This window comes from Rattus rattus, chromosome 10 (genome assembly GCF_011064425.1).
Source record: "Rattus rattus isolate New Zealand chromosome 10, Rrattus_CSIRO_v1, whole genome shotgun sequence".
In the NCBI taxonomy this organism is placed as follows: domain Eukaryota; kingdom Metazoa; phylum Chordata; class Mammalia; order Rodentia; family Muridae; genus Rattus; species Rattus rattus.
In genome coordinates, this window is record NC_046163.1 from 43,348,349 (window position 1) to 43,361,525 (window position 13,177).

A 13,177-nucleotide genomic window follows, 5' to 3' on the forward strand; every position below is an offset into this window, starting at 1 on the left:
GCCTAAAGCACAGGCAGCCATGGACGAACCACAATACTAGGTTCCGGGGAAGTAACGAAACCAAGGATTTACACAAGAATCTGTTGCTATATTGGTAATGCTGTACCAGGTGTTATCTTCTGAAGCAGCTGAGGATCCCAAGGCTGGAGTGTGGCGTTGTCAGTGGTAATTAACATAAACACACGCAGTAAACTACTACCGTTCTTCTTTATCCTAGCTAACTCCCCAGAGAGACCAAGATTTATTTTGAAGCTTTAGTGCAGTACCTGGGCATTTTTTATCTGTTTTAATCCTCTAGGCCAATCTGGCTACCTCCCTGTCAAAATCCCCGTAATGCTTGCATTCAGGGTTTTCCCTGCCCCAGCTGAGCTCTTATAATGTTTCCTCTCTTCCCCCATGGCTGAATCTGTCTTACTCTTCTCTCTCTCTCTCTCTTCCCCTCCCTTGACTGGCAGAAATCTTATTCTATTCTCTTTTCTGCCCAGCCATTGGGTGATCAGCCTTTATCAACAAGGCAGAGAATGAACTGTAAGCATTATTTACACAACCTTGTGTCAGGAACACAAGCATTACAATGCCAAGTCCCATTGAAACAAGATACAGGAGCAGAGAAGTCAGCATATGAATAGCACAAGGACAATATTTACACAGTACACAATACACTGTGCCTACAGTGTGGGCATGTGTGGAGCTCACTGGTTTCAGGATGTAGGCCATGGGATAGATCTCCTTGGCAGCTGAACTGGTCACTAAAGCATGAATGGAGACAGAACAATCTGGATTCTGGGTCCCAGGGTGTGGATTCATTTACTGTGGTGTTTGAAGGTGTGGGTGCAGGAGGACCAACCTCAGAGCTGGAGTCTAGAACAGCGACATTAACTTTTCTATAGCAGTCCGGGTGTCCAGGACGTGGTCTAACTCCCTGTGGCGGCTGTACTGGTGTCTAGAGCACTGGTCCTTGCAGAGCTATACTGGCTGTGCTCTGGATACAGAACATCTGTCTACAGTGATGGTTAGAGAATGAGCCCTGGGCACACAACATTCTGCCTCAGAGCTAAGGTCCAGAGCATGGGTGTGTGTAAAGGCACAGAGACTCCAGGGATTGGGAACCAGCTATCTCTCTGTAGTGGTTTAGCTGGTATCTTGAGAAGATCCTACTGACAGACAGCTGGGTCAGAGAACTAGATTACAATGGCTTTAGCATCTGAAGTGAGGACACTTGCAGAGCAGGTCCAGCATGGAGGTCCAGGCTACACAGGGCCTTGTGGGAAGTAGTGACCTTGGTGCCAGTCCAGGGATGGTACAAGCAATTGTTCCTTGTATGTGCGTGGGGTGGGGGCTATAAAGTTGTGTCTTCTTTTCCAGGGCTGTGCAGAAGGAATCATGGTCAGTTACCTCAGTGGAAAACAATGCCAATGTCTTTTGTAGACAATGGGGCCACCAAAGGCACTGAGGCCCATGGCTGATGGTGAACACCTCAGCCTTACCTCTCATTTCCATGTGCCCCAGGCATCACCTCTCATTTTCTCTAGGTATGTAACCTCTGTCCCGTGATCCTGAGGATTTTTACATGAGCCTTTGTGCCCTCCCCAGGGCTGTGCTGATCTGTGGATAGCTGTCTGTACTGGGGGGATGATGTCAGAATGCACAAAGTCTAGAATTTTATGCCCTACCATCTTTCCTCTCTAGAAAATTCTCTGCATTTCTAATACTGCCACTCAATATCATCTACTCTCCTAAAGATCTATTTTTTGGTAGAAAACGGACACATTTGCAGTAGGAATCTGTTCTTATACAAAGCATCCTCCCTCGTGCCTGACTGAGAGTCTTCTTTTAATGGAGCAGAGTACGATCTAGCACCGCCTACAACACGCTCAGCGCAATGCATGGTATTATTCTGAACACTGAGAATATATAATTAATTGCCCTAACATTCCCATGCTTGGGGACTGTTATCCTTCTTCATTCACACGGCCGAGGAGACTGAGTCACGAACAAGTCAGTAGCTTACCTCATACAGTTGGTTATCAAGGGAGGCAGGCAGGCAGTCTGGCTCTAGGGCGTGGACTCTAAATCCTAGTGTCACAAAACCTCAGAGTTGCCCCATTCTTTTTCTTAGTTGACTTCCCTTATTCATCCATGGCCATTCTTCATGACCACCTCCTTAAACAGCTATTCTTTTTTTTTTTTTTTTCACTAATGTCTTTTTTTTTTTATTGGATATATTTCTTTATTTACATTTCAAATGTTATCCCCTTACCCGGTTTCAGGTCCATAAACCCCTATCCCTCCCCTCCCCATAAAGGGTATCCCCCCATCCACCCCACTTACCCCCCCCCAACATTCCCTGCACTGGAGTCCAACCTTGCAGGACCAAGGCTTCCTTCCACTGGTGCCCCAACAAGGCTATTCTCTGCTACATATGCAGTGGGAGCCCTGGGTCAGTCTGTGTATAGTCTTCGGGTAGCCTTTCTACCTTAACTGTGTATTCCAGTCTTTGCCTTGGTCCTAAATCCCAGAGATGGAAAGCAGCTTCACACATTCCTTAATTCATGTTTACCTTTCGAGTTTTTCCCAGATTCTATCATCCCCCATTTCGAACCTATCCTTGAGATGTCTGTGCAGAAACTGTATAATCCTAGAGAGAGTGAAAAAAATAATAGCCAACACTGTTAGCTAGAATTCAAAAGGATAAATTGTGAGGTTTCTTTTCCAACTCGATACAGAACATTTAGCTTTTTTACTTTACTGCCCACCAGGGAAGTAGCCATGACTAGCGACATTTTTGGAACACCTACTGTGTGTCTGCTCTTATGTCAAGCCCTCTCCTTGTATCAGTCTCTGTAATTTCACAAAGCTCTGTGAGGTAAGACCCATCATTATCATCCTCATTAGCAGTTGAGGAGGTAGTGTAGAGAATCGAATTCATTTAGTTTTTAGTTTATTAATTAATTAGCCCAATAGATGACTACAAACGGAGTAAGAACAGGTCTGAAGAAGTTTAAATGTATGGACCAAATCCTAACTACTGCACTAACAGAATGCATGGCCCCACGTGCTACACTCTCCATGAGAAAAGAAATACTAGCCCTTCCCGTTTTTACGGAGGCAGGGTCTGCTTACCTAGCCATTCTTGCCTAGAACTCAGAACCCTCCTCTATCCATTGCTCGACTTCTGGGATTACAGGCAGGTGCCACCACACCCTTCTATCCTTCCTCTTTTGACATGAGAGACAGAGTTCTCAGATCGCCCATCCCTGCTCCATATATCACTTCAAAACCATTTCCAGCAATAGTCCCCAAGTGTTAGAAACTCTCCCTGGATTTTCCCTTTTCTATCTGCTTAGGTTTTTTTTTTTTACTTCTATTTTCTGCCTTGTCCCCTCAGAAGTCTACTGGAATCTTAAAACATTCTTTGGCATCTCCCATTAACTGGAATTTACAGAGGGAATTTGTGACGAGTACAAAGCAGGTCTTCCAAACCTTACGACCTTACATTGGAACTCATATCATAATCAAAGGAAACCTGACCCCTGGGTGCATGGGTCCTGTTCCTGCCTTGCTCAGTCTGGGATGTCCAGGCATGATTCACACCTGCGCCTGTCTCCAAACAGTCTCCTGTGGAAGGGCTGACCTGCTGGCCCCCTGGCAGCCGCTCCTTGGAAACTGCCAACTCTGCTCTGCAGTATCAACAGTCTAACATCAGGGGGAAAGGCCGTGATAAATTTCTGGAAAGCGAATAGGAAGTTGTTTTGTGAGGCAGCCTGACACCAAGGGGAGGCAGCAAAAGTATAAGAAGTGTGGCTTGGCCAGAGGAAGAAAGCCAGACGGGTCGGAGAGGACATGGTAAGTTTGTTTTTCTCTGTATTGGAATTAGAGGAGTTGACGAGGTTTGTGGCTGAAGCAGACAGAAGAAAGGTTCAGAAAGTAAGGACCAGCATTAGCCCTGGGGCTTTGTGTTGAATGGCCTAGGTAGAATTTGCAGGCATTTTCCCCTCTCTTTTTGAAATGGGGTCTTGTTACCTTGACTCATTAAATGTACTATCCTCCTGCCTCGGCTTCCCAGGTAGCCAAGGCTTGTAGGTGCACAGCATCATGGTTAGTTTGTAAGCATTTTTAAAAGCCGGCTGATCATTTTGATTCTTCCAACGTTCTTAGAAGTTTGAATAACTTCCATTTGGCAAATAGAACCATTGTGGCTTACAGAGGGCAGGCATTTAACCAATGGCTACCACACTCTTTAAACTTGATGATGTTGCTATCATTCTCTGTCTACACCGTGGCTGCTTTTCCACTGGAACTTGCAGGAACTCCTTGGAGCAGATCTTGGCAAGGATGTCACCTCTTCGCTAAGTCTGCCTTTCTCTCTGGGATGAATGGAAGGCTGAAAAAGGGCCTTGGGGCATATCTACCATGGAACAGCTTCTAATTCTCATCCTTCCTAACCCATTCTCTAAATACTGGTAGTTTTCTAGGACCAATCCAGACTATCCACATGGTTCTGATCTAAATGTCTATCTTTCATGTTATTAACCCAGTTTCCCCATATGCAAATGGGGTATAATAATACTATTCTTATACACCACCATAGTAAAGATTAAATAAGGTTGCACTGAAGAGCATTTATATCTGAGGCTGGTGTGTAAGTGATTAGCAAATTCTAACTACTGCTTTAAGAAAGAGAAAACTCCAGAGGTATAGTGAGGTCAGGGATTGAGGGGAGATCCTAAGATAACCAGGTATTTTGAACTCGGGACAGTGACTTTGGATAAAACATGCATAGTTGGGGTACTATCATGTGTATTTTTAATGTACTAGGAGTGTCTCACATAGTCTCAGAACCTGAAATCTTCTAGTCTGTACTTAAGGAGGAGGCAGAAGGGTATTGATTTTTAGACACCTTTATACAGCACTGCAAAAGAAAGCCGTGCTTACTTCATGATTCTATCACTCCTCTCCCTCTTACCTCACTGCAACACACCCTTCCAGTACTTAAAGGGAAGAGATCACCCCTCACCAGTGTGCCAGTGGGGTGTGTGTGTGTGTGTGTGTGTGTGTGTGTGTGTGTGTGTGTGTGTGTGTGTGTCTGGTTAGTAAAATAGAGACCCAGGATGACATTTGAGTCCGCACTCTTTCAATCACTATGGCAAAAAAAATAGGATTCCTTATGTTTTTTAGCATGTCATTCTTCTGAATTGGTTGACGTAAGCAAACCAGCCATCAATCTCTTCCTTCTATTCTTTTTGGCATCCTCTTCTAGTTCAAAGACATGGTGGCATAGATGGTGGCATTGTTCAGGATTCTGATGAAAGCTGCAGTTCCTGACCTAGATGAAAATATCCATATAAGCTGACCTTCATAGACAACTGTGCAAAGGTTCCTGGACTTGTGTGGCTTCCAGGAGACCCTTAAGATTTCCCTCCTGTGTGTTATCCTCAGGAGTTCCTCAGCTCTACCTGGAACGTAGGCTAGGCTGTACAGTGAAGTGTTAAGAACCCAGCCCAGCATTGATTGTAATAATTCAGATTCCTTCCTCCCCGAGCACATTTGTCTCTTAGGATTCAGGAAGCTCAGTCTGTCTGTGTGAAATCTGCTTCATATTTAGATAGCGGCTTCACTTAGGACCCAAGAGAATGAAGTTAAGGGGTATCTTGTGGGACATTTTCAGCCAGCTCACAGGGAATGGCTTAGGGATTTACAGTTACATTATCCTGATTTCTGTCAAGGCTTTTGCAGGCCAAGGAACAGCTCAGGATCACGTCATGTAAACAGTTAGCTACTTCAGGCTCCGCCTTCAGGTTCTACAGTTCCTTCTACTTTATCGGCTCCATGTTGTTCTAGGCTGGCAATCAGCTCTTAGAATATGCATCTTTAGAGCTCTGAACAGAGATGATTACTAGTCACATCACCAAAAGCAAAAAACAAACAAAACGCACACACACACACACACACACACACACACACACACACACACACACACACACACACGTGACTTTTGACATAGGAGGCAGTACTGAGCAAAGCCCACGGGGAGGCTGGTTTTTATGATGACAGCCATTACCTTGTCTAATGTCTCTGCTGGAAAAGCAAGTCAGATGCTTTACAATGTCGAATGCAAAGAAAACACAGGGATGCAACTCAGCTAAGATCTTGTAGTCTTTTTAAAAATGTGTTTTATTTTAATGTTACTATTTCGTTTAACATAATGTCAAGACTGGTCTAACTTAAGTGCTTGGATTCTGAGTGGTCGGATCATGGGACGCATCTTGTATTTATTTGAAATCTGCTCGACTTAGAGACAAGCCCTTTTCTGTGTGTTATTTGATGGGGGGGGGGTGAATGCTAGGACCTTGGCCCTCTACCACTACCATCCAGGAACTCTGGGGCGCTAGGATCGGAACTGTTACAATGTTGCAATGCCTTGTGACATATGCCTTGGTCCTATGGCCTGACGTTGTTCTTATCTTCCTTCCCTTCTCCATTCCCATTGACTCCAGCACATCAATTCTTCTTTAACTTCCTTCAGGGACACAGTTAACAAGCGCTGCTTTTTGTAGCCTAGGGTTCTTGTCTCCACTCAACAACACTGCTAGATACATCTTTTCATTGGTCTGCTCTATTCAGGGCCTTAAAGGTGGCTCCCCTGTTGCTGACTGGCATTTGATACAAGACCTGTCCTCAAGCTACTTTTTCAATTACTCTCCAGAGCCCCTGTTTTTATTATCAGCCAGACCACATCATACTTCTTTTAAAGTTGCCCACTGACTTCTTCCCACACTCAGAATAGGATCTCATCCCTTGCTTTGTCTCCCAGACCTAGCTTTATCTTTCAACTCCTTTCCTATCACATCCACCTGCCCTTTACGATGTCCATTCTAGCTCATTTCTTTCTTTACAATGTTTGGCATTACCTGTGTTAAAGGCTTCCGTGTTCTTCTCCCTGCTTCCTACTTGACAGTTTCCCCTGATCATTTTGCTGTTGGATTAGATGTCCCTTTCCTGCAGAGGGCTGCCTTGAAGTCCCTGTCTGACATAGCTCATGGTCAGTCTGTCACACAGTCTTCCTTTAATTCTTCCCTGAGCACTACTGCCCTGCATTTTCATATCTGTTTAGTGCTATGATACATGTCCATTCTATGAGGATAGAAACTGAATCTAGTTTCATGATTTTAACTCTTCTCCCTGGAAATGTGCCTGAGGTATTTTAGGAATTTAGTCATTGTTAAAACAACCAATGGGGAAAAACCCAGAGAGAGTAACTAGGGAGTGGTTGTTTGGTATGGAGAAGGAAGTGGTCTTGATAGCAAAGTTCCTTTAAGGAAAAAAATTAAGAACTCAGGGAGTTGGGTTGACACACATGGGTACTGTTGGTGTAAAAACATAGGGAACAAACAATGCATTTCAGAAATTATAACATCTCTTATTATAGTGTTATCAAAAGGATGTGGGTGGTTGAGAAGTAAGGGCAGGAGAGAATCATCAAGCAGGAGGGAGCCATGTTTTCAAGGGTCTTGTTGGTGCATCTCGAAGAGTTTGAATGTGTTGCTTAGAGACGTGGAAACGTTTAAAGGCTTTTAAGTCATGTGGCCATATTATGTTACAAATATCATTCTTGCTGGGGATATACCTCAACATCAGGAATTTGCCTAGCATTCACAAGGTCCTGTGTTTGATCCCAGCACTGAAAGAAAGAGAGAAGGAGAGAGAGAGAGAGAGAGAGAGAGAGAGAGAGAGAGAGAGAGAGAGAGTAGAAGACTTGTTTTGATTGCATTTTAGAGAGTTAGCAAAGGTAATCTTCAGGAAAAGAGGTTAATCAAAGCTGATTTCTCAGCTCCAGAAAAGAAATAATAACATTTAAGCCAGCCCTAGACAATTCAAGTGAAAGTTTGGTGAGTGTCCAGGTTTCTGACCAGATGGAAAAGTCATTAGGATTCGATGGCAGGTTGTTATAAAGGGTTCAGAAAAGGTAAAGATTCTTGGTCCCTCCTTTCTGCTCCTACTTGATGGGAGAGTTCAGGTCACCATGGTGATGTAGGTGAAGGAGCTCAGGTCTATGTAACTGTTTGATTATAAGAATTTGCATTGGTTGTATGAACTTCCTTCAGTGCCAGAGCCTTTCAGAGTCACTTGTAAACCGGAAAGTTACATTGAAACTTGCTTTTCTTTGAAATGGTGGTTGCTATTTCATGTCCTCTAGGGTTCTTGAGGTATACCACCTATGGAACATCCTCACAGCTCCCTGCTTCTCCCCTTATTCCTACAACCTATCTACACGGAGTTAAGAGAGTCAGTCAAGCTCATCTGGGGATGCAGGAGAGGGGCCATCATGCTCTTGTTTCTCTCACATCAAAGAGCGTGATGGAAAGTGTCAGGGATACATATTTGATTTCCTCCATTAATTTTTTAATTTAGCACACGTCTACCTTATTTCCAGTCACTCTCTTAGCATTGTCACTTTATTTATATTGGTTCATTTAGTTTACTTCAAATGTCATTATTCATTCATGTGTATAGAGTAATCCATAATTCACTTTTTAAAAATGAATTTTATTGTGGGTATTTAAAGTATACAGCATGATGTAATGGGATACATACAAATGGTCAAATAATTGCCGTATGAAGCAGATTTTTTTCCATTATCTCACACAGTTGCTCAATTTTATTTTATTATTTTTTATGTGGTAAAAACAGCTAATGTCTCACTTAACACATATAATCCACAGGTAGTATATTTTTATTACCTATATGTTCATGTTGCATATTAGGTTCCTAGAGATGTCTCTCAATAAATCTGCTACTGTCAGGAGTAGATTAAATAAGAATATTGGGGGCTGGAGAGATGGCTCAACTGTTAAAGGCCAGGCTTACAACCAAAAGTATTGGTTTTTGGTTTTTTTTCCAGAGCTGAGGACCGAACCCAGGACCTTGCACTTGCTAGGCAAGGGCTCTACCACTAAGCTAAATCCCCAGCTCCAATATTGGGTATTTTATGTCTTCCTCAAAGTCTATAACATTTTGACTAAGATACAATCTCTATTGCCATCATCGGTACTAAATTATGATTATTACTCATTTACTATTTTAACAGTTTCTGTCTTTCAGGTAGGCATCTCCTGGTCATTATTATTTCATGCACTCATCCAACTGTTAGTTGAATGTCAGTCATTAAGTATTTGTTTTTCCATGGCCAGGGATTCAGACTTACTTGTGAGAGACAGAGAGACAGAGAGAACCAAGAACACAAGGCTGTATTGGCAGGTTTTTATAGGAACCAGAACAGAAGCTGGGGAAGAGGGCCTGGTGAGAAGAGCTGAGAGGAGCCACAGGCACCTTGGTATGCTAATAGGCACCACAGTTAGCTTTGTTATGCTAATAGGCACCGCAGTTAGCTGTTTGTTTCAGATGCTACCATAGTCTCTTTGGGACATGATGATGTGCATGGTCCTGTGTCTACTCAGTATTCATGCTGGGAGCCTCATATTCTAGAGCAAGGCCAGAAATGGAGATGCTGATCAGGGACCCTGATCAGGATGCAAAAAGATGACCCTGAGGTCTAGCAAAAGAACAAGGTAGAACCATGGAAGCTGGAATGCACCAAAGGCAGAGTTGAGGAAGAGTCAAAGAAACACTCAGAAAAATTGCTCGACATTAGAGAAACAGTACGTTAGGCAAAATGGGTTGGTCTGCAGCAAATCCTGCTCTACAGAGTTCAAGAGAGATAAAGAGAGAAAGCTTTGTTTAGTTGGGTGATTTGCAAGTTCATGATAAGGTTCAAAAGAGCAGTTTGATAAGTAGGTGGAAACTGTGGCCTGAAAACAAAGAGGAGGCAAGGGAGTTGAAAACCTTTAGCTACAGAGGAAGCAGAGAAAGCCAAGGGTATCTGGACAGGCAGTCAGAGGTCAAAAGGGCACATCGCCTCTGACCTGCAGAGCTGTGCTCCTCTCTCTGTGGACAGACTCCGGCATGCTGCTGCCTCTTCCTGCAAACGGGAGGCCAGAGGGCAAAGATTCTTCTCCCACTCTTCTCAGCTCTCTCCTTTTTCTCCACAGCCACCATCAGACATCAGATAGCCAGGATGCTTATACAAAATCTATGCAGTCACAGGATATTATTCAAATGACCCCGTCCTCGACTCCTTTCCAGACACTTCCAGTTTGAAGCAGGCTGCCAGACAATGTTAAAGATTAGCAGAGAACACGGCTGCTTTTCCTGAGAGGCATTTCCTCCTGTTTCAACACGTGCTTAGTCAGATATGCAGAGTCCTTAACTCTTCATCATCCTAGGTCCAATACTGTCCTTAAAACTGTGCTGTGGGACAGGATCGGATATAAAAAGCCACCGCCACCCAAAGGGCATTTAGACAGAAAATTATTTCTAAGTAAGACTTTGAAACACTACCATACCCATGTATAAAGTTATGTCACTTACCATTAAGTCAAGGGGCAACCTGACTGTTGGCACATAGGTTTGACTTTGGGGTGCAGTAAGTATGGTCAGAATGAGGAGAGCCACTAGAGCATCCTGGTTTAATTCCAGCACTTGGCAGATGGAGGCAGGAGACTGAGGAACTGACTGTATCACAAATTTAAAGTTAGCCTGTACTACCTGAGAATTACCACCCCCCCCAAAAAAAGATACATGGATCTATGAGCCTGTTGGAGTCTGATCTCTCCAAATCAACATCTTCCTCACTGTTTCTGAAGTTCGTGAGCCTGAGAGACTAAGAATCGACGTGCTGAGCTGATATGCATTTGGCTAGCCAACTTGGGCAAATCACTTAAACTCACTGGTGGGAAGGGGTGACCATTGGACTGTTGACTAGAACGCCTACAGAGGTGCCTGCGAAACACTGAATTGATTTGGTGGTAAACCTTGCTTCTCTGACAGGACCGTATTAGCCCAGGAAGATGAATCTTGGTACTGGGTGATTTTTGAAGAACAGATGTATCATGTTGAGACAGGGTGCACAGATTATTTCTGTTCTCCTTTTTTGGATGTTGTGACTTGATTAGAGCACCTACCTTTTTTTCTTTATACCATGCATTGCTTCAAACCAAACTTCTACACACACACACACACACACACACACACACACACACACACACACACACACGTACAGTAGAAACTTAGTTGGGGGAATTTTAGTTTAAACAAGGTTTTGCTTAAAAGTTTATACAAATAAACAGACAACTCAGAATAGGAAGTACCTCCATTGGGGATTGTGTTTAAACAAAAGCTTAGTTAAAAGTTTAGGTAAAGGGGTTGGGGATTTAGCTCAGTGGTAGAGCGCTTGCCTAGCAAGCGCAAGGCCCTGGGTTCGATCCCCAGCTCCGAAGAAAAGATAAGAAAAAAAAAGTTTAGGTAAGTGAATACAGAAAACAATGAGTAGACATATGCCTGATGATAAAAAGTCAGTTAGGAGCCTCATCAACTCACTCTCCTCATACCCTCATTTAGGTGTATCCCAGGGACCCCCAAATGCTTATAAATGTCATTAGTGGGACAAGCCACTTTCCCAAGGGCACAGGTAGAACAGCAAATGATGTAAAACTGTCATGATCCTCAGAGTGGGAACCCAGCCCAGTGTCAAAGCCAACACTGGGTCCCTGCATCAGACTGCATTGCTGTGTTCATCAGTAATACGTTTTTCACCACATCTCCATTTTTTTTTTTTTTTTTTTTTTTGGAAAACTGTGTAATTTCCCTTCCCTTTTAGGCAGAGAGATAAGGATCTTCATAAATTTTAAAATTATAATTGGATTTCTAGAATAATATAAGCATAGCTCTTTAAAAAGCTGTTGTATTCTTTCTTAACGTTCGACAAAAGTAACTAAATGTTAGAGTGAGCTGGTAACACAAACCACAAGCAATGTTTAATAACAAGAACATTTCTACTATTCACTTTCTCTCCTGAAATCCTAAGTCCCATTCTATACTTCCTCTACAAAATTTTAACCTCATATATATGTAAGTATATGCATATATATAGATATATATGGACACACACACACATATATATACATATATATATAATAAAAAATATCTTTAATTATCTGGAACCATAAATTTCTGCAGATCAATTTTTTAATGTCATCAGTACTACAATTATTTTTAGCACACAATTAAGCCATGACAAATATACTACAAATTATGGGTTGGAGAGTTGATTATCCATAGGTTAGCTGGGCAATGTTCTGATTTAGGAAAATACTACATATACTTACAAAATCCAGAATTCAGAAACATCAAAGTAAGAAGGTCCAAGCTTGCAAAGTCAAACACCACTGTCCAAAAGACTGGCTTTGATCTGAGTTGTGCACATCTTGGTATCTGGTCAGGTTATGGTCAGCAGCGTACGTCATACATCACTGTACAGTGTGCCATGTATCATCCATTACAGCAGTGTGCTCTGTGGCAATTCAGAATTTCTCTACAATAATGGTTTTAGGTGGTTATTTCTCCTAAGGAGTAGAAACACCACATTTAAATACAAAGTCCCGGTTTTATCTTGGTGATAATGTGAGGGTTGCTTTGGATGGCTATGGGAAGCCCTGCTCATCTTGGTATGCCTCACACTCTGCACCCCCAAAGGCAATGCAGTATGAATTTGAAATCTTAGAGGTGTTTGCAGGTAAGAATGTCAGGTAGACAGCTCATGGGTCAAAATCTGCAGCTGTCATTCGTAAGATGTCATTTGGACATCTCACAAGTTCTTATTACTGTGTACAGTAAGAACTCAGACAAGATGATCATTTCTAGAACTTACCTGCCCCCCCAAAATCTTTAAAAGCCAATAGGTTTGATACGATCTTCACAGCCTTGTTAGAATAAGATTCAGGAGAGTGATGAGAAATCAGAAGGAAGTAGAAGGTTTCTAACGCCCTCCTGCTGGGAATCAGAATTATCCCAATGATCATCAACCGAATTCCTATCATTTCATTGGTTGTTCGTAGATACTAAAGGGACGTTTTCTTTTTTGTTTCAGGCCGGCTGCCCAAAAGGTTCTTGGAAGCCAAGACTCCGGAGTGTGGTCCTGGGAGCTGCTCAGCTTGTCTGGTTCAGTGCTTTGATCTCTGGTAAATGCTAGGTTCACTCTTCACCTGATCCTGAGTAATTAGGAGAGATCCCAGGGCCAAGTAAGAGTAGTTTAGGGCAGTAGTCTGCTGGGAGGCATGGG

The 13,177-nt window shown here is 42.9% G+C and overlaps 1 protein-coding gene across 1 annotated transcript in view; it reads left to right on the forward strand.

Annotated features, from left to right (window-relative positions):
- The first annotated feature begins 3,832 nt into the window (after positions 1-3,832).
- The window catches only part of Selp (selectin P), a 34,905-nt gene continuing 25,560 nt past the window's right edge, over positions 3,833-13,177 (forward strand). The window contains exons 1-2 of the mRNA XM_032915269.1: positions 3,833-3,846; positions 12,986-13,076. Of these exons, the coding sequence (XP_032771160.1) occupies positions 3,844-3,846; positions 12,986-13,076 (94 nt within the window). The 5' untranslated portion in view covers positions 3,833-3,843. The remainder of the gene's footprint in view (positions 3,847-12,985; positions 13,077-13,177) is intronic.